At 41.8% G+C, this 21,464-nt stretch overlaps 1 protein-coding gene and 1 non-coding gene across 2 annotated transcripts in view; both read left to right on the top strand.

Annotated features, from left to right (window-relative positions):
* Window positions 1-21,464, top strand: part of HSD17B12 (hydroxysteroid 17-beta dehydrogenase 12) — a 167,683-nt gene that overhangs the window by 125,233 nt on the left and 20,986 nt on the right. The window contains exon 7 of the mRNA XM_049617598.1: window positions 13,857-13,891. Within this exon, the coding sequence (XP_049473555.1) occupies window positions 13,857-13,891 (35 nt within the window). The remainder of the gene's footprint in view (window positions 1-13,856; window positions 13,892-21,464) is intronic.
* Window positions 8,466-8,571, top strand: LOC125917442 (U6 spliceosomal RNA). Its single transcript, XR_007456191.1, has one exon. It is a non-coding gene; the product is annotated as a U6 spliceosomal RNA (small nuclear RNA).

Here is a 21,464-nt window from a genome sequence, read left to right as displayed (position 1 = left end):
GAACCATATTGGTGGGAAGTGTCACCGCCACAGGAACTGGGTTCAGGCTTACCATGTCTGTAAGCCTGGTTTTTGCAAATCACATCCCATTTACAAAGCACTAAGGGCGTTTGCTATTCAAAACACTGGAGCGCCTGGGTGGCTCAGTCGGTTGAGCGTCCAACCTCGATTCAGGTCATGATCTTGCGGCTTGTGGGTTCAAGTCCTGCGTTGGGCTCTGCGCTGACAGCTCAGAGCCTGGAGTCTGTTTTGGATTCTGTGTCTCCCTCTCTCTCTCTGCCCCTCTTCCTTTTGTGTTCTTTCTATCTGTCTGTCTGTCTGTCTCTCTCTCTGAAATAAATAAACATTAAAAAAATTTTAAAACACTTGTACATTAAGCTGAATAGTCATCCTTTATTTTATCTTTAGAGTAAATACGAACCTTCCTGTACCTTTGTGATGTGCACTTTTAGTGGAAAAACAGTTCAAAACTCTTGCTTTATTCACCACGGAATGAATAGCATCCGGAGGGTAGCCAAGTGGTCTTTGTTGTGCTGCAGACAGGATCCGTGTGGTTGGCATCTCTGTTGCATAGATGACTAGTGAGTGTTCAGGTGTAAGAATGGTTTGACTCGAGGAGGCAGAGGCGAGTGGTGTGCACTGGGTAACCAGTCAGTGGCCAGAAAGACGAGTTAGGACATGATTGTGCACGAGCTTGGGCAGTGGGCTAAGAGGGATGGAGAACCTTTGAGCAGAAAAGTAAGGTGGCATCTGATGCACGTTTTAGAAAGGTGGTTCTAGTGGCAGAGTGGCCATATGTGGTTATGGTATATGAGTTGATTTTCTGTCTACTGAAGAAAGGGCATTCACCTGGATAAGGTTTTCTGTGTGAGGCTCCCAGGCTCAGCATTCTTCCATGCTGCTGTGATTTGCCCTATGGTGTATTTTGATGAATTGGGCCTATTGCGCTTTAGTTGACTGTGTTATGTTCCAGGGCCAGGGCTACATTTCCTGTAGAAATGTAACTATGTTCGGAGCCCTGGGGAAACTTAAAAGAAGATGAAAATTGGTCTGGCTGTAGAATCTTCAAAGATTTTATGGTGGCTGGACATCAGGGGAACTAGGGCATGGGTGTCTGCTGCCTAATGTCATAATAAATGTATTGAAAATAGTTTATACCAGAAAGAAAACAGCTTCTTCTCATCATCAGTGCTGGTCCAAGTTTTGCCTCCTCGCCAAACCGCTCGATAGGGACGCCTGACTTGAGAAGCATGCCAGGAAAGAGGAGTGAAATCAGTATACCCCTGTGACCCTGGGTTTGTTCCCCTAGTCTGGAGATGTTTGTTGGGTGAGGCCCCAGCATCTTGTTGTAGGTCCTGTGCCACCTCACAGGCATTGACCTGGATGTGTCAGGTCTGGGATTATCATGTGGTCCGTGTGCTCCTGTGTTAGTAGGTCAGATTATAAAAAGTCACATAAGTTCCACATCCCGACAGAGGAATAAGAGAAGTGAAATATCCTGACCAGAGAAATTACAGGTCATCACCAGATGCAGTGGTGGTGAGTGGCCCAGAAGAATACTGGGGAAGAAATATTAACCAGAATACTTTTGACTATAGACCCTTGATGTGTAATCATAGAGTCCAGTCACCTCTCCCAGGCCATTGTCTAAGTCCTGCTCAACTCGACTTTCCCTTCACCAGACATAAAACTGTTAGTTGAGGTCACCCAAGAGGTGTTTAGAAGGCTTGTTGCATGCCTTACAGTTTTGCTTTCACATCCTTCAGGGGTAAATTTAGTCCTGTCCTTGTTCTCTGCAGAGCGGGTAAGTGCCAAGGCGAGGAGGGCAGTGGTGTGGAAGTTCTATCTAATTGACCAACATGGCAGGTAGATCAGCCTCCAGAGCTCAGAAGAGAGGTCCTACTAGCCGGGGCTTTTCCTTTTGTGATTTGAGATGCTCTGTGACTAAAATCTAAGATAAGTCTTATTTCTCCTCCAGAACAATGACCTTCGGACCAGAAATCGCCAAGTTTAGAGATAATTAAGCCTCCAGACATTGAACCAGACTCTTCTAAAACAGTTGCAGTTTTGTGCCTGGAGGGCTTTCCATCTCTGAATACTGAGAGCTTGCACATAAAATTGTTGTAGTACTGTTGATTACTCTGGGGGAAATAATAGGAAACGGGAGAAGTCCCGCAACTCCAGAGACAGATCAGTACAAGTCCGATTTCAAACAGGCAGGACACCGAGCTCCCCGCAATTCAAAGACCAGTTCTAAAGCAGATCTTGCTCGCATTGTTTGTTTCTGATTTGAGATCACTTGTTTGATTTGGAGTTCCCTTCCTTCTGTAGGCCTGACAGTTTTTTGATGCCTTTAATGACAGTTTTAGGACCTCAAGACACTTTATTCCTTTTCAGATGAACACTACCCAAACAGTATTCCCTAAACTACTTGAAATTCTTACCTAGGGGTGGGAAAACCATTTCTTCTGATGGTAGTGGGTCCTGAAGCTGCCACTGGCATTTGTGAAGAAGGTGGACAGTAGGTAGGGGCCCTGCCTATACCTCAATCCCTTTGGAAATTTCCAGTCTACCATTCTGACAAGTGGAGAGGACATTTCACCCTTCTTTATTACTACCTCTTTTAGAGCAAAGAAGAAGGTGGGTGGGGTGTGACCCAGAATAGAATTTATTAACAACCTCTACTTACAGTGAGAAATTATACAGGAAGTTTTGTTTGTTTTATTTGGGGTTGGGGAGAAGTCCTTTTTTTTTTAATAAAATTTTTAATGTTTTTATTTATTTTTGAGAGGCAGAGACAGAGCATGAGTGGAGGAGGGGCAGAGAGAGAGGGAGACACAGAATCCAAAGTAGCCTCCAGCTCTGAGCTGTCAGCACAGAGCCCGACGTGGGGCTCAAACTCACGAACCACGAGATCATGACCTGAGCCGGAGTCAGATGTTAACTGACTGAGCCACCCAGGCACTCCAAGATGAGGGGAGAAGTCTTAAGCAGGGCATCAGAATTTAGTTTTTCCTTCACTCAACCAAAGAGGGGGCTTGAAATCATGTCTTATTAGGAGTGGCTGAAAGAATTAGAGATGTTTAGCATGGAGAAAGGAAGCATGACATCACACACACACACACACGTGTGCAAACACACACACACACACACACCCCCCAATGCCAGTTAATCCTACCTCCTTAGTATTTCGCAAATCAGCTCACTTCTCTTCATGCCCAGTGATGCCTTCCAAATTCCAAGCCCCTACCCCTTTCATTGGGAACTACTAGAATAGCCCCACCAGCCTTTTTGAAACAACTTGTCTCCCTCTAGTCCAGTCTCCGTCCCCCAACCAGAGTGTTACTTTGCATTAGGACATATGACACCACTGTGAGATCCTTCAGTGATTTCTTTCCCTCAAGTCCTAACTCCTTGGTGTGACCTATAGGGAAGGACCTACTTGATGTGGATGCTGCCCATCTCTCCAGTTCCACCTCTGGTCTGTCTCCCTCTACTTCCCTGCGTTCAGGTCAAAGCACCTTGAGTCTCTTGCACCTCATGTCCCTTCAGGCAGTTCCCTGTCCGTGGAAGCTCCCTCGTCTCCCACTTATGCTACTCATCCTTCAGTTCGCCCCCACAGTGTTCTGTCCTCGGGGGCTGGTAGGGAGCCTTCGAGACTAGGCCTGGTCTCTCGGCCACACGGTGTCACTGCGCACTGCACATCTTCCCTTCCCTCAGCAGCTCATTTCCGGTGTAGTGCCTCTCTGCAATTTGTGAGCCCCATGAGTGTTGGTACCGTGTTCTTTTTGTTCTCTGCCGTTCCCTAGCCCTGGGCCTCACCTATGGCAGGTGTGCCGCAAATGCTTTTGAATAAGTGAGTGAGTTAAAAAGTGAAAATCTTCTTTCTTTGGGAATAAGCAACCCACTTACTGTATGTGGCCCTAAAAGGCTGGACGTAGATCAATTATGGATATTTATACTGAAGGAAATCATGAGAACTTTATACCCTTTGGACCCGCCAGCAGTGGAATGGGCAAAAGGGGAGTTCCCTTCTGATTCTAGGCCGAAGGCTCAAACCAGTAGTCTGGGCTGCACATGCCCTACCAACGTATTTCACTTAGCGCACGTTTCAAAATTGGGACAATTCAGGGGCGCCTGGGGGGCTCAGTTGGTAAAGCGGCTGACTTAGGCTCAGGACATGGTCTCGCAGTTTGTAGGTTCGAGCCCCGCATCAGACTCTGTGCTGACAGCTCAGAGCCTGGAGCCTGCTTTGGATTCTGTGTCCCCACCTCTTTCTCTGCCCCTCCCCACTCCTGCTCTGTCTCTCCCTCTCAAAATTAAATAGACGTTAAAAAAAATTTTTTTTTTAATTGGGACATTTCACGCCCACATTTCTAGCTTCTCTTGGGGGAAACTCTGAAGATGAGGTAACGCAGACCTGAAGTGTGGCATGACAGTATAAGTGGGGAGGGCAGAGTGGCCAGCAGGTGAGTGTGCTGGGTAATGAGGCCTGCCCTCTCCAGGTCACCACCGTCCCCACCGGCCCTGCTCCCTGACTCACTGTGCTCGTATATGTTGCCCAGGCATTTGAGGCATTCCAGGCATTTGAGTTTGTACCCCTCTGTACAGGCAATCCCAGATATTCAGTCTACTCCAACTGAAAACCTGCTTCATGGACTTGAAGGATTAGAACGGTTTTAACTAAATCGGTCTCTTCCATCCCTATGATTATCTGAAATCAGAGCACTTGGTGTGCTTTGCCTGCTTTTGAAAAGCTGTTTTTTTCCTGTTAATGCCAGTATATATTCACTGTATGTGGCTCAGCCGGGAGGGTATAGTGCTGTGCCCGGCCCATGGTGTAGATAATAAATGTTTGGATAGATGAGAAGCACAGAAGCGTTGGTTTTCTTTTCCTTACCTGGATTTGCCTTTGGCGTGTGACATGGTACCAGTAGAGGGAGCCCTCTGTTAATCTGGAAATCCTGGAGAAGAGGAGTCTCTGTGCAGCCATCTAATTGTATTTAATTTAGGCATTATGTTAAGAATGTATTCCTCCACCCAGCCCCAAGAATTTAAGTTAACAACATTGGGAAATTAATAACTTGTAGGAAGGAAGAGTATGACTCTCAGCTCTGACCCCCCACTTGGGGCTTTTCTAGATGAAGACATTCCAAGTTAGTGCCTAGAGTCTTTTCATCCATTTTGAGAGCTGCTGTCATTATGCTCCTAACAATTTTCAAATAATTGGGTACATTTGGCTCTTAGGGTCTCCTGGTAACAGGCTGCTTTGAGCATAACTGCAAAATGATGGTTTTGCCTCACTGCATGAGGACCACTCTTTGTGTGAAAAGCGAGTAGTTGTAGATTGTTTCTAAGGTTCTTTCCAGTTCAAAGCAAAGCTGGTTTATGGGAGAAATGCCTTAGTTTGGGGTGAAAATGTAAAAATCTCCTTGAAGGGGTGCCTGGCTGGCTCAGTCAGTGGAGTGTGCAACTCTTGATCTCAGGGTTGTGAGTTTGAGCCCCACGTTAGCTGTAGAGATACTTTAAAAATAAAATCTTTAAAAAAAATCTCTTTGAGAACTTCAGAAATTATTTTCTCCTGAAATTGTCACTTTTTGAGAAGTCAGCTTATTTGTGCGAAATTTTAAGGAATGGAAACTCTTAGCAAATTGTAACATGCCAAATTTGGAAAAGCAGTGTATGGTGTGTATATGTGCTTTTTAATTTTTTCAGCATTTGTAGATTATGGCTTTTGATTATGTTATTGTCCATTGGCATGCACCCCTCTGTTCTGGAAAGTTCTTTTATTTTTCTTTAGTTCCATTATTTTAACATGTATCAAAACAATTGATTACAAAAGGAAAAACGGGGGTTGAATTTCAGGCTAAGTAGTATGTGGTGGGGGCGGGAGAATGGCAAGGAGGGCTCTTACCTACACTTCCACAAAGACTTAAAACATTACCAAAGAGGAAAATCAAACAATACTTGGAGATCTCAAAGCACTTGAAAATTTTTACCTAATTAAGCTTTTCACCCCCTGTGCAGTAAATATTCCATTAGCCATATAGGTGAGATTCAAAGAATTTCTAATGAAGTTGTATTCTCAGTATGACAGAGCTCACATGACAGCTTCTGAAGGAAAACTGTGCCGTGCCACTCCAGCACGACTTCCAGTGAGTCACCCTCGTTTCTCCCAAAGAGGGCTGGCGTAACATTATTGTTACTTTATGTGGTTCTTTTCCCGATCAGACTATGGATTTTGTAAATTACTGTTAATGATTCCAGTTGAAAACTTGTATAAGGCATTTGTATCTGCTTCCTTCTAATTTTATGGGTTCATGTTTCACTTGCTTGAATTTAGATCCTGTTTACTCCAAGCAGGTGTCTCTGGGGTAAGAAGATGGGCAGATGTGGACAGAGTGGCTATCTGTGGTGTCCTAATTATTTATACGAATAGCCTGGATTCTTGGGACTTTGCCCAGATTCTAGGGTTAAGTTGTTACACTTTAAATTCTATTTATATATAATGGTGGGTACAAGTGACAGTATTTGTTGTCTTATTTTACGAAGTTATCTTGAATTTTAATCTTTCCATTTGGGTTTTTGGTTGTCTTTTTTGAGCATAATGCGGTAGTGTTTTCTTTGTACTGTTCTCTGTAGAAACTGACTGAATGCCAGAGGCTACATGAGACAAAAATTATTTGATTGTAAAAATAAATCACTTGCTTGTAAGAGAATTTGCACAATTTGTGTAATTTGCTGTGTTACAAGTTTTCATAATAAACTAAAACGCAGGAAAACCTAAATTGACTATTGCGTATAAAATAAAGTTCCTTATATAAGCTCTTGATTACTGATGCCAGAGAAGTGAAAAAGAAGAAAAAATTATTCATTTTAATTTCTTTTAGAAATAGTATTAATTGTAGGGGCTTTTCTAATTATAAAAGCAGTGCACGTATTTGCCAAAAATGTGAGCAGTATTTATAACACTAAGATGGTTATATTTTAATGTAACATTTTCAGAAAATTTTTTTTTTTTTAGGCCCGCCAATGCATTTTTAAGTCAGGTATCTCAACTAAATGATCTAATGAAACAGATTTTGATGGTTTATAAGCTAAATCAGCCTCTTATTCATTTCCCGGCCAGAATATACATAGCTGTGGTAATAAGTACCAATAAATATTTCACTCTTTTTTTGAAGATACAATTCATTGTCCAGTTGGCTTACATACAACACCCAGTGCTCATCTTGAAAATGAATATGTGGTATGCCCAGAAGGAATTCTAAATTGAGCTGGCATTGCTAAAGACTTTTCATTTATCTTAACTTTTCTTTGTGTATCTTTGTGTATCTTCGTGTATTTGTATACTCTATGGGCAGCTGGCACACAGAGTGATGCAATATCTAGGTGCCATATAATATATATTGACCTTTCTTCCTTTGACTTTAGGCTTCTGGGACTTTTTTTTTTTTGTGGTGAAGATTAATGAAACTGTCACTAAAAAAATATATATAAATAGGAAATGCTTGTTTTTTCCACAAAGATTTGAAGCTTTCATTGCTGTAGAGGTACTACTGCAGCAACTTTTGCCACTTTTTAGACAAAAATTAAATTTAAATTGTTTGCTGTATACTTTTGGAAATAACTTCAACCCAGACGCAAACAAGTCCAAAAATCATGTTTACTGCTACTTTTCTAATATTCTTAACCACTGAACGCACAAGTTATGGTAACCTTATTTAAGCAGCATCTTAAGAGGAACAAAAAAATTTCCTGGTACAGCAATTATCACCTGCAGATGGCCTAAAATTAGCATATTGAGTTAACTCCAGAAACAGCTTGTGAGCTGTGAAATGGAGTTCAGATAGATAGTGAGATTTCACAGAAACGCTGGTACATGGTATAAATAACCAGATATCAAGATACCAATTGATGCATACAAAGTAAAATGAGAGTACTGATAGCTTAGTTAAAATATCCTATGTGAATGCAATTTGATGTGAACATAGGGAAGCTTCTCTGCTTATTTGTATTGTTATTTGTGTACACATATGCAGCCAAAGAAGGCTTGAAGTTGAATTTATCATGACTTATAATCCGATTAGAAGAGAATTTAAGTGTAGAACGAGGTGTTAATCAGTGCTATAAAAGCAGGCAGATTTCAAGTTAACTTTTCTCAAGCTTTTCAGGGTTGTTACTATTTGGCAGGTCAAAAAGCTGGTCCATTGTGTGGCAAGGAGAAATAGTTTAGAGCCAGAATTTAAGAGGAGAGGCCAACGAACAATGCAAAAGAATTTTTCTAAAAAGAATTGAACTTTTTCCCGAGAGGACCTGAGGGATTATTTGGTCATTGAGCATCCAACAAATATTTCTGGCCCTTTAATAGCTAGACATCGAACACACTGTTTTTTCCTTTGTCTTTGTGCTAAATTATTTAAACTTGTTGAGTGTTAGCTCACATCTATAAAGAATACATTTTGGAGCTCTCTTCGGCAGCACAAATCCTAAAGTTGGAATGATGTGGAGAAGATTAGCATGGCCCATATGCAAGGGGACCCAGAAATGCTTGCAGCGTTCCATAATTTTTTTTTTTTTAACATTTATTTATTTTTGAGACAGACAGAGAGAGAGCATGAACAGGGGAGGGTCATAGGAAGAGGGAGACATAGAATTTGAAACAGGCTCCAGGCTCTGAGCTGTCAGCACAGAGCCCGACGCGGGGCTCGAACTCACGGACCGCGAGATCGTGACCTGAGCTGAAGTCGGAAGCCCAACCGACTGAGCCACCCAGGCGCCCCAGCGTTACATAATTTTGATGGTAACTTATTGCGGTAATCCTTTTGCAGTATCTACATCTATCGAATTGTTAATGTTGTACAGCTTAAACTAATACAGTGTTCTGTGTCGGTTCTATCTTTAATAAAGCTGGGAGCAGGAGGGTATATTTTGAATGTGTCCATACATTGAAGACCATCCAGAAAACATTTAGTGTTTAGCTATTAATGTGGTTTTGTAAGTAAGATTCTATCAAATGGGGTTTTATTTGGTCTCCGATTATGGATAACTGTTACCATTCAGAAAGAAAACATTTAATGTATGACATGTACATAGTGTAAGGAAAAAAATAGCTCCCAATGCACGCATTTATATTTCTTTAATATCCCAGCCAAAGTGGTATTTCTTATTGGATTATATTTAAGAGTATACATTTATGTCATAGAAAAAAAATCTTAATTGAACTATAAAACTCTGCACAACCACTAGGTAATAGTCATATGGTTCTGAGATCCCTGGTCCGAATAAAAGAATCCATCAACAGATTTTGTAGACTTTTCCTGGTAGTTTTCCGGGTAGATCACTGCCCACAAATCCTATCCCTTCTTCTCTCCTTTTGTGTCGGAAGGCTAAACAGTCAGCGGCTACCCCTATGAACTGAACTCCACTTAGCTACTCTTCAGTTAACAGGTCTCATTTCCTGTTACATAGATGTGTGCACATGCACACGCACATGTATTCATGCCCTTGGGTGGGAGCGTGTTTATTATCAGTCTTCTTACTCATTCTGATTCTGGTGGTCTCAGGACTTAGAGGACTGAATGATAGCTTCTCTCCACAGACTGCTTGGGGGACCTCTTACATTAGCTAAGCGTTATGATCCCTGATGAAGTGTGCTAAATAAATGTTTTCACATGTTGCTAGAAATGCATATAATCAATCCTTATCACAAAATACTCCACAACGGTTAATATGCCTGAAGAACATCCATTTATACTAGTGTGGGAAGCTGTCCATGATGTGGTATAATATGCAGATTGAATGACATATATAACATGTTGGATGTGCATGCTTTCCTTTATAAAAAGCTCCATTCAACAAAAGGCTTTTTTGAAGGCCTCAGGTCTATAGCAAAGATTGTAGTTTCTTACAGCCGTTTGCCTTTTTGTATTCTATTCCTTCGGCTAGAATATTTTTTCCTCCTGATGAATTCCTGTTTATTCTTTCAGAACTTAACTGAAATGTAATCTGGGAAGCTCGACCTGATACCCCAGACATGATGAGTCTTGCTCCTAAGCATTAATGCCCTCTGTCCTTACACTCAGAGTGCGTCTTGTAATGATTTGTTTATATGTGTATCTGTGCTCCTCCTGGGTAGTGCACCCCTATTGGCCAGCCCCAGGTTTGAGTAAAGAACATGGCCTCGACTAAGTAGGAGAATGTCTCTTTATTACTTCATGTTGCTCAGACCATAAGTTGATATGCATAGAACATTTTAGGAGCTCTTTTTTTCTCCTGGGTTTGATAAAGTAACATCCAGTGTATTTTGTGATCCCATATCTTTAACTCTTATCCATAAGATGAAGATTCTTTTCAAAGCCTTATTGAGGGATAATTTTATAAGCCATATAATTCACCGACTTTAAGTGTACAATTGAATAGTAAATGAATTCACAGAGTTGTGCAGTTGTCACTAAATCGAATTTTAGAACAATTCCAAGAGGATCCTGACAGAAGTATTTTTAAATACTGACAGAACTATCTGGAAACTTGTGTCATGGGTTGAATTTGATGACCTCAAAATGGGTCACTGTTTGTGGCTTTGAACTGTGTAGGGCACCACATGCTTAAAGGAGGCCCCGATACTTAGTGGTGCTGCATCGTGAAAGAATAGTGCATGCTGGCAATAAGCGATGCTGATTTCTCTTCAGAGGCTTGCTCTGTGACGAGCTCTGTGCCGGGTCCATTATATACATTACCTCATTTGAGATTCAGAATATAATAACCTGTAATGGAGATGCCTTCTTTATTTAATAATACATATGGACTCCGCAGACGAGAAGGAAGCTAATTTGACGTCACACTGCTAGTTAAGTGAAAGGGCTGGGATATGAACTTGGGCCTGACTTGTAGCACATTTGGCCTAAACGTTCAGTAGCTGTATTTTGAGCAATTACTATGGGGTACCATAAAAAGAGAAATCTTAGGAAACGTGTAAGCAAGTTGGAAGAGTCGTTTGATCTGAAAAGAGAGGAGGTGAGTATACTGTGGAAAAGATCAACTCTGAAATCAGCATTTTTTTGACTTGGCCCCATCCAGTTTGGTTTGAGGCCCCGTGGGCATATCCTCAGTTGGGTCAGCAAACCTAGAAAAGCGAAGAAACAGGACTGTGTTGTAAAAATTACAAAGTAGCGGAGGCCATTTGGGCTCAGCATAATCTCTGGGTGAGTTTGCTTTGGGAATTGTTTCATTTTTTTATAAAAATTTCTTTAAGGTTTATTTATTTTTGAAAGAGAGAGTGTGTGTGAATAGGCAAGGGGCAGAGAGAGAGAGAGAGAGAGAGAGAGAGAGATACAGTATCCAAAGTAGGCTCCAGGCTCTGGGCTGTCAGCATGGAGCCCAATGTGGGGCTTGAACTCATGAACTGTGAGATCATGACCTGAGCTGAAGTCAGATGCTTAACTGACTGAGCCACCCAGGCGCCCAAGGGGATTGTTTCATCTTTAAGTCTTAAAATGTTAACACTGCTTGGTCTCTATCAACATAAGTGGTCAACTTTATGAGTTAGAATAGGGTTTGGCCGCTGTAACAGAGTCCTTGTAGTGGCCTAAACAAGATAGAAATTTATTTTTCTCTCAGATAAAAAGCTGGATAGGTAATCAAGGTAGGGCATCGTAGTTCTCCAGGCATCAGGGGTTCTGCCTCTTTATCTCTTTGCTCTGCCACCGTTATCACACAGCTCTCATTTTGAGGTTCAAATGGGTTCTTTTGGCTCCTCCCACCACATGAACATTCTAACCCTCAAGAGGAGGAACCGGTAAGGAGGAGGACAAGGAGGAGGACGTGTAGTTTTCTTTCCTTTAAGGGCGTGACCAAGAAGTTGTATATGTTACTTCTAGTCACATCTTGTTCTATAGGATATAGTCACTGGGCACATCCCCCCCCCCCCCCATTTTATCAAGACAAGTTTAATACGAAAAACGTAGACTTGTATGTAAGAAGGAGGGAGATGTCGAATGCTTTAGACCAAACTCTTTTTTAGCATTTCTTTTTTTATCTGGCCCAGAAGTTTCGGCCAAATCCAAAACCTTCTGTAAAAATGATTCCCCTAGGCTTTGAAGACACTTCTTTGTTTCAAAGTTGGCGCTGTGTCAGTCTGTCTTTCATGATACAGTGTCAGTTTGAACTCGGTTTTCCTGGGAAAGTATATGCAGCAGGCTCCCGGCCTGACATCTGGGTTGGGAGTGCTGCAGATTTTACCTTTGTAAAGCTGAATACATTTCCTTTCTTCAAAATATTGCTAGGAAAAAATTTACTTTCTCATCGAAGTACTGTTTTCGTTAAGACATAGGAGTATTCAAGATAAAAAGCTTAAAATTCCTGTGTTTGGCATGCATGCAAAGCATGTGACAAAGCAGCATTTGTTTCTTAGAAAATTGATGACGTCCCGGGCACCTGGGTAGCTCAGTCGGTGAAGCATCTGACTTCGGCTCAGGTCATGATTTCGCAGTTCATGGGTTCAAGCCCCGTGTCAGGTGCTGTGCTGACAGCTCAGAGCCTGGAGCCTGCTTCAGATTCTGTGTCTCCCTCTGTCTCTGCCCATCTCCCATTCATACTCTGTCTCTCTCTCTCTCTCTCTCTCTCTCTCCCCCAAATAAAGATTTAAAATAAAAAAAAGAAATTTGATGATATCTGGGAATCCAGAATTCACGTTCTAACCTCAGTCTTAAACTGTGACGTGGCCTTGGCCAAGCCAGTGGATGTCTTAACTTTTCTTAGTTAATAATATCTTTAAAAAAAATTTTTTTTTAATGTTTATTCATTTTTGACAGAGAGAGAGAGACAGAACATGAGCAGGGGAGGGGCAGAGAGCGAGGGAGACACAGAATCCAAAGCAGGCTCCAGGCTCCGAGGTGCCAGCGCGTCGCTCGAACTCATGAACCGTGAGATCATGACCTGAGCCGAAGTCGGACGCTTAACCGACTGAGCCACCCAGGCGCCCATAGTTAATAATATCTTAAAAAAAAAATTTTTTTTAATGTATTTATTTTTGAGAGAGAGAGAGAGAATGAGAGACAGAGCATGAGGGGGCGAGGGGCAGAGAGAGAGGGAGACACAGAATCTGAAGCAGGCTCCAGGCTCTGAGCTGTCAGCACAGAGCCCGATGTGGGGCTCGAACCTGTTAACCATGAGATCATGACCTAAGCTGAAGTCGGACGCTTAACCGACTGAGCCATCCAGGCACCCCAGTTCATATCTTAAAACACAGTTTAGAAGTAGCTTCTCTCTCATATTATATGTATTTAATCAACAATTATGACACCCTTTAAAAATGCAGGTGTCTTTTTTTTGTTGTTGTTAAGGATGAGTTTTCCTCACAACTAGCTAGACCAACAAGGGGAGTGAATGTGAGGATACGCTTAACATTTGCCATCAGTTGGCAGCATTCTTCTAAACGCTTTTTTGATAGGAAAAGGTCATTTGAGCTTTTAAGTTAAAAATCGTCAGTAATCTTGGTTGGCAGATATTTCTTTCCGTAACGGATGTTTTTTTCCAGGAGTGCGTTTTGGGGGTCCTGATTTCACCATAGGCCCTTTATTTGAAGATCTCTGTGCCGGTGTTCCTTTTCAGGCAAGGCCCATTTTCGCCAAGTTTACTGAAAGTATTCCCAGTGTTATCTCCAGTAATTTCATCTGATTCCTTTTTATGTACTGTTACCACAGCCAAATTATATAGAGCGTATAAAATAAATTGCTGTCTGTCGAGTGGGGCGTGGCTTAGTGATCCCCTTCTGTTTTGAGGGCGTAGCTTCCTTCACTCTTTATCTGTTGCTTGCATCCTCAGCCATCACGAAGGTTTTGTTTTCTCTTTTGCAGATGACACGATTGGTGCTGCCTGGCATGGTGGAAAGGTGAGTCACAAGCTCACACACAAGCACCAGAGAGACAGAGCTCATGATTATTTATAGGGAGAATCCTTTCTTTGCAAAATTCATTAAAGTGACTAATGAACCTGTCCCCCATGTCTTAGCAACAGAGTAACGTGCTGGGCGAGTCACACGGTAGAGCATGAGTCATCTGGTGGTGGAGGCCTTTTCCACTCGATTCCCTTTTTATTTCCCTCTCCAGGGTTGTGGTGGTTCCTTTAGATCAGGATTAAAAAGTCTGCCTGAGTCACCATCACTAACTCAATTGCCTGCTATTCTGAGGGGGTGGATAGAATTCCTGGGGTATTCCCGGGAATGCCTTCTTAAAGCTATATGCTCTCAGAACTGAAATCAGAGGAGTTTCACAAAGCAAGACCCCATCTCCTGGTTTTTCAGTTCTTAATGGGTGAAAGGATATATAGGGAACTTAGGCATGTTATAAAATGGTTATAAGATATCAGACCCACCTTGGAGCAGAAACCCACACCTTGGAGCCCCATCTGTGTCCTAGTTTGAGTCGAGTTCCACTAGGATATGCTAGGTGTCTTCATTTTCATTGAGAAATGTGTTGTAGAGTTCTTCTTGAAATAGCAGGAAGTGTAAAATTGTAATTAAGCTCTGTCTCTCCCTTGGAAAAGCCTGAATGATGTCTAGGCTTTCAAAGAAAACCCGTTGAAAAGATCTGGGCTTGCATCTTGAGCAAGCTTGATCGTTTGCTAAATTTAGGACTTCACAGTCATCCTTCCTCTGCAAAAGAGCTTTGAGTTTGGAAGAGATCCAAAGGAATCACGGCTTGGAAAAGGGCAGAGCCCAAAGACCCTATTTCTGTGAAGAAAGCTCTATGACCAGCTGCCGGCAGGGTTTACAGCTACTGTTTATTGAGCACCTATTGTATGCCAAGTGTTGTGCTGAGGAAGTGTTAACTCATTTAACTTTGATAACCTCCTGTTGTATGAAGGAGGAAACAAGGTTAGGAATCCATTTTGTTTGGCATCTACAGAGACTGGTTGAGAAACTGTGTCTTAGCAGGGTTTTTTTGTAACTCCATTTTATATGACATTTGGTACATATATTTTTTAATGTTTATTTATTTGGAGAGAGAGGGGGAGAGAGGATCCCAAGCAGGCTCTGCACTGTCAGCTCAGGGCCTGACATGGGGCTCCCTCTCACAAACCGTGAGATCATGACCTGAACTGAAACCAAGAGTTGGATGCTTAACCGCCCAAGTCACTCAGGCGCCCTTGAAGTCTGGTGTGTTTTAATTCCTTTAGTAAAAATTCTCGTTAAAACCTTCAGACTGCTTTGTGTTGATTGACAGTGGGAGTGTGCCCCTAATGGTCAGATATGGAAGTGACAGACAGTAGTCAAACCAGACAAAACCTTAGGAGATGGCAGAGAATTGGGGTCGACAGAGTAGGACTGAGGAGGGATGAATTTCGGCCATCATCTTAATGCACTTTTGACATCTGCAAGTGAGTTGATATTAGTTTAGGATAATAAGTCCATGCTTTAAGAACGAAATACTTAGAAACCACAGTAGTGTTATAAAAGGAATTTTTAAGGAATTAAGGATTTTGGTGACATCTGTATGAAAAGAGATAATGGAGGCACCTTGGTGGCTCAGTCAGTTAAGCGTCCAACTTCGGCTCAGGTCATGATCTCACAGTCTGTGAATTCAAGCCCTCCATCAGGCTCTGCTGTCGACATAGAGCTTGCTTCAGATCCTCTGTCCCCCTCTCTTTGCCACTCCATGCCCCCATCTCTCTCTCAAAAATAAATAAACATTAAAAAAAAAGATAATGGTTGTGAAATAATTTTGCAGATCACAATGGATTTATATAGTCATGGAATTGTAGTACTCTAAATGAATTGAAACCAGGCACCCTTATTTGATAGATAGAAAGTGAGTCCCAAAGAGATTGAGTGCTGTGAACCTTCGTAATTAGTAAAGGATACAGACATAGGGTGCTAGGAACTTCACCCCTATCTTTATAGACCTAGGCAGCCATGACCACATTTAGAGCTGAAGCATTAGATAAAAACAATGCAAAGAAGAGGACCCATTCCTTCAGCAGGCACTCACTGAGTAAAGTGTATCATGGCGTGTACAGAAGATGAACTGGATCTTTGCCTTTAGGAAATCAAGTGGATTTTACGCCAAGGTTGAGAGATGATCTGGTGGAAAGCCATCGTAGTCTATGGGCTGAAACCGACACCACAGGGTGAATGTGGCACTTGCTAAGAACTAGTAAGAAACGTAAGTGGACTTCATGAATCACTAGTTTTGGTTAGGAGAGGGAATAGCTCTGTCCCCTTGAACTAAAGGAGTTACTAGTTGTATTAATGAGGGCAGGCTGTAAGAGACCATCGCTCTCATACACAGCCAGTGTGTATCAGGGGTTGGGGCTGTGCTCTAGCCAGGCATTATCTCAGGCTCCTTCCACGCAGGGCTGCTCTTCCCTTGGGTCTTGCAGTTCTCCGCTGCATTTTCTGCATCCAGCCAGCAGACGAAGGAAGAGAGAATAAGGGTGATTTTACGGGAGGTTTCATGGGCCAGGCCTGGAAGTAGTGTCCATCCCTTCCGCCAACAGTCCGTTGCCCAGAACTCAGTGACCGGCTACAGCTAACTGCAGAGGAGGCCAGAAATGTTGTTAGCCGTGTGCCCAAGAGGAGAGGAATAACTCCAAGGTAAACAATCATCTGAAAGCCTTCTTACTTACACAATACAAATGATTTTATTATAGCCTGCCCTTTTACACCGGCCTCAAATGGCGTATTTCCTATGGTTGGTTTCCATGGGATTCTTATTTCCATTCAGTAACAGCAGAGTCCTTTATAAAGATCCTTTGTTGTTGTTGTTGTTGTTTTCCCCTTTCACTGATTCTACCTCTGATGTATGAGATTTTCCAAACCCTCTAGAACTATAGCCTAGGGCCAACTGACTATCACTAAACAAGTATCTATAATTAAACTAAGGTATTATTACCATAGAAGTAGAAAGTGCATAATTACATTATAGAGGAAACTTGCTCTTTCCACTTCTCTGGAATTATAAACATTGTGTATAGCTGGAGCCAGGAGGTGGTTGCCATAACAACCATGGAAAAGCTAAAAATAGCCCCTTTCATACTGTATTGCTTAAGGTGGAATTATGACATGTTATGGTGTTTTAGGGCAGGCAGTTCTCTTTCATGTGGTAAATGTTTGCAAACTTTCTCCAGCAAAGCAGGATTTGTATAATGTATTTGGATTGCTGGTTCTAATTATATGTCTGACCCCTCTGTTCCAGGATTCTTTTCTGACCAAGGACTCTGTTTTGATATGTTTCTTGGTCTTCTTGAGAGTCTCTTAGTGAATTGTCTTTACCAATTTCAGTGTTGTGTTTAAGCTTTAAAAAAAAAAAAAAAATTATGGCTCTCCGGAGTACATTTATGCACTCCTTGATAAGAAACGGAAATAGGAAGAAGCGTCATGGAGTCCTTTTTGCACAATCTCCCTTGCGTGTCGTCAGACTCTCTGAGTACAGTTAGTTCCCCCCATTGGAGTCAACCCCGTGTTCCAGTTCTTCATGGTAGCACGTAACACCTCCCTATCTCTCTCCCCTGCATTGCGGAGCAGAAGGTACCTGAGGAAGGTGGAAATCAGTGACTTATTCAAAGGAGACCTATCACTTCCTCTATGGCAGTAGTAGTTTTGTAGAGCTGTAGACAAGGATACTGCAACAGTCTGATGGAGTAGTGGAGCGTTTATAGGAAAATAAAGGCTTGGCAATTGTTTTTTTAAGTTTATTTATTTTGAGAGAGAGAGAGAGAGAGAGAGAGAGAGGGAGCGGGAGAGAGAGAGTCCCAAGCAGATTCCACAAGGTCAGCACAGAGCCCGATGCAGGGGTTGAACCCACGAACCATGAGATCATGACCTGAGCCGAAGTTGGACTTTGAACTGACTGAGCCACCCAGGTGCCACTGCTTGGCAATTTTTTTTATCCAAGTGACAATGAAGGAGAGTATTAGGATGGAGCTTTCACAGGCCTGAGGGAATTCTACCAGACAGCATAGCTGCAGGAAGCTGTAATTACAAGATGCTGACTTTTATAGGGTTGGGTGAGTTTAAGGTTTGGCTTGTGAAAGGGCTAGTAATTGAAGAGAACATATTTCTATGAAAAGGTGCTTCCTTATCAGCAGTGGTGTTTCTGCTTTGTTTTTGCAGTATTTTAGTTCTGGTGGGCCCTCAGTAATTTGTACCACTGAGACACCATCGTGTGGCTGTTAGCAAGTAAGCAGTGTGATGAATGAAGAATGTTATATCACAGAAAATATTACTTGACTTGTTTATTTGGATGTTTGTCATAACAAACTGGGAAGTATGAAGTATGAGCAACATGAGTCTTCATTATGGAACTTCAGCAAATATTGTTAATGTACCTTCCAATCTTAGAATTGTTCCCCAAGTCCCCGGAAAATGAGAGATTAACTAAGGTTCAGTTTTATGTTTGTTTTCGTGTGCAATTAAGCGCAGCCCATTTTGTCCTTCTGCTTGATATAACAGAGCTGTCATGAGTCGGCCTGTGCCATGGAAACTGGTTTGACGTCACTAATTCTGCTTAGATGGAGGATTAGAGCCAGACAAAGTAGTTGATTTTAAAGACGAGTCCTTTGTGCCTCGCAGCCCCAAATGTTCATCCCCATCTCTACATGAAGGATAGATACTGTATACAGTACAAGGATTAAGACGGCTCCACCCGCGTGTTGTTTATGATTCAGACAAAACTCAGTTGAATATTATTACCCTTGGAGAGAAAGAGAGAATTCTGTGCTGGTGTGGGTGTGGGAGGAAGGTTTTTGCTAGACAAACACGTGTGCTTCTCGTTAGCACAGAGTTTTCGTAGAGAGGTGTCTCACTGCTGTCATTATGATACAATTATAAATGCCATCGTTGTATTTCCTGAGGTCTAGTGCATTCTTGCTCGAGACTTTGTTGGTCTTGGGGTTGTTTAATATATGCTGGAGTGCAAATACTTTGTTTTGAATAACGTTCCCTCAAATTCTGACTTTTCATGAATTCAAACTAACTCTACCTCCCAGAAATTTTAATCAGTGTATATTATTGGTGAAACAAAGATGTTAGTTGCCTCAAGGAGTAAACGATTAAAGGAGCATCCCTGCACAATTGTGACATATTTGACTATTAGTCTATTATTTTTGAAAATGGGAAAGAAGTTTTTACTGTCTTTAAACACATTTTCCTGGATTGAAATCATGGCTTTGGTGAGTGAAGTCTTAAGAGTGTGTTTTGATGAGATCCAGATTTAATTTTTAAAATATATTTGATAACGTTAAACTTGAATTTTGGAAGACTTTTAGGTTGTATCTCATTTGTGAGGAACGAAATAAAAAAAATATAAGATTTTTGTTCAAGGGCACATGTAATCGCTCCAGCCAATCTAAGTGTAAGGGAGCACATAATCCAGGTGAAAACAACAGTGATATACTACAGCTTTGGTGAAAAACAACATCATCTGCAACTAGCTTCTTTCTTCGTTTGCTCTGAATGAGTGAGGCCATAGCAGTTCCCGGTTGTATGAGAAGTTAAAGGAAAATGCTACCTAAAAGCTAGAAGGATGCATAGGGCTCAGGAAGGGGATGCAACTTGTTGGGATCTGGGGTTACTTCTCAGGAAGCATTCTGGGATGTGTAAGATACCATAGCTCTCTTAGCATGCACTTGATTGGGACACTCTCTGAGTTTAAAGGTGACACATTACAATATATCATAAAGAGACTTCTCTCTCTCTTTTTCTTTTACAGATTTATTGAGATATGTTTCACATACCCTAAAACTCACCCACTTAACGTATACAATTTGGTGGTTTCTAGTATGTTCACAGAGCTGTGCAACCGTCACCAGAATCTAATTTGAGAACATTTTTAACACCCTGAAAAGATAAAGATGTTCTAAACATCATAAATTAATACTCCATTAAAAGTCTCCAGTAACCAAAGTGGCTTTTAGTCAAATTTGATCAAAGGAGTTTCTCACACATATAGATAAAATCAAAATCTTAGATAGTCGTTGCTAATTACTGGTTTTTATCTTCGGGTGATAGGGTTCTAACTCCTGATAGACACTCTTACTCTCTTATCAATATTTAAAACGAAAAGGCTTTTTCTGTCTCTGAGACACAAGCAAAACACACAAGAATGATACAACCAAGACATTGACTAAATATTTCCAACTTTCTTTAAAACCCTAATATAACGTTTTTAGATTTGAGATTTGATTTCTGTGACCAAAATGTGAGTGGATTTCATTGCTTAGGAATATTACTGATAAGCACTTCAGTTCAAAATTTAAAACCAAAGACACCTTGTTTCCAGCGACACAGTAAACGGAGGATCCAGACTTCTGTTTGATGGTTGAAGTGGCATCTCGCCTAGAGGCTGGCAGATGGACTGGGTGACCTTTGGGGATTATTTCTTTTCAGATTTGCATCTAAAATAACTTAGATGCCATTTAATCATGTTTCTTTTATTATTTTGCATAAAAAGGGTCTGTATAGTCCTTTTTTTTTTTTTTAACGTTTATTTATTTTTGAGACAGAGAGAGACAGAGCATGAATGGGGGAGGGGCAGAGAGAGGGGGAGACAGAATCTGAAACAGGCTCCGGGCTCTGAGCTGTCAGCACAGGGGCCCGATGCGGGGCTCGAACTCACAGACCGCGAGATCGTGACCTGAGCCGAAGTCGGCGCTCAACCGACTGAGCCACCCAGGCGCCCCAGTCTTTTTTTAAAAAAATACTGGAAAAATAGATCTTGGGGGAGGTAAATTCAGACAGAGAACAGTGAGAATCTGTGTGGAAGAAAAGGAACCTCACTGGGAGGATAGGAAGTAGGTAGGGTTGTTTGCAGTGGCTGGAGGGGACTGGCAGCACGTCCCCCCCCCCCCCCCCCCCCCCGTTCCCTCCTCTGGGAAGAATGGGTTTGGAGGGGAGGAGTTGGTTGTTAATTCTGTCTAAAATTCCTAAAACCCTAATTCCACATGTTACCCAACCCTTATGTACTTGCTAACAACTAATGTATTTACAGCATTGCTTTTCTCCGATTAATATTCATTCATTAATGAAATCAGTAATTCCTGGTAACTTTCTGACTTAGTTTTCAGTAATCTCTAGGAGTTACTGTAGAATTGCCCTTTGCCCTTTGGCAGAGAATATGGTTTGATCTCCTGTAGAGTCACATGACTTTTCAGTCAGCTCTTTGTTTAGTGCCTGAATATCTACAACCTAGAGGTAGTAGGAGGGCAGCACATAACTGTTCACTCATTGCCAGGAGGTTTCGTTAAGTACCTGTTACATGCTCATGACTGTGCAGGAGGTTTTGAGGAAAAGTGTAAGACAAGGGCTATGATGTCCAGAAGCTTATGATTTTGTTGAGGGAGAAAAGCGTGTATACACATACAGTGATTAAATACTACAGTAAGGTAGTATGTGATGGATGATAAGCCAGAATAAAGGCATCAGAAGATTATGAGAGCATTTCCAAGAATGAGGATTCTTGGTGATG

The sequence above is a fragment of the Panthera uncia genome, chromosome D1 (genome assembly GCF_023721935.1).
Source record: "Panthera uncia isolate 11264 chromosome D1, Puncia_PCG_1.0, whole genome shotgun sequence".
NCBI classification, from domain to species: domain Eukaryota; kingdom Metazoa; phylum Chordata; class Mammalia; order Carnivora; family Felidae; genus Panthera; species Panthera uncia.
The sequence above is the reverse complement of the archived record's forward strand: the minus strand, read 5'-3'. Positions and strand labels throughout refer to the sequence as shown.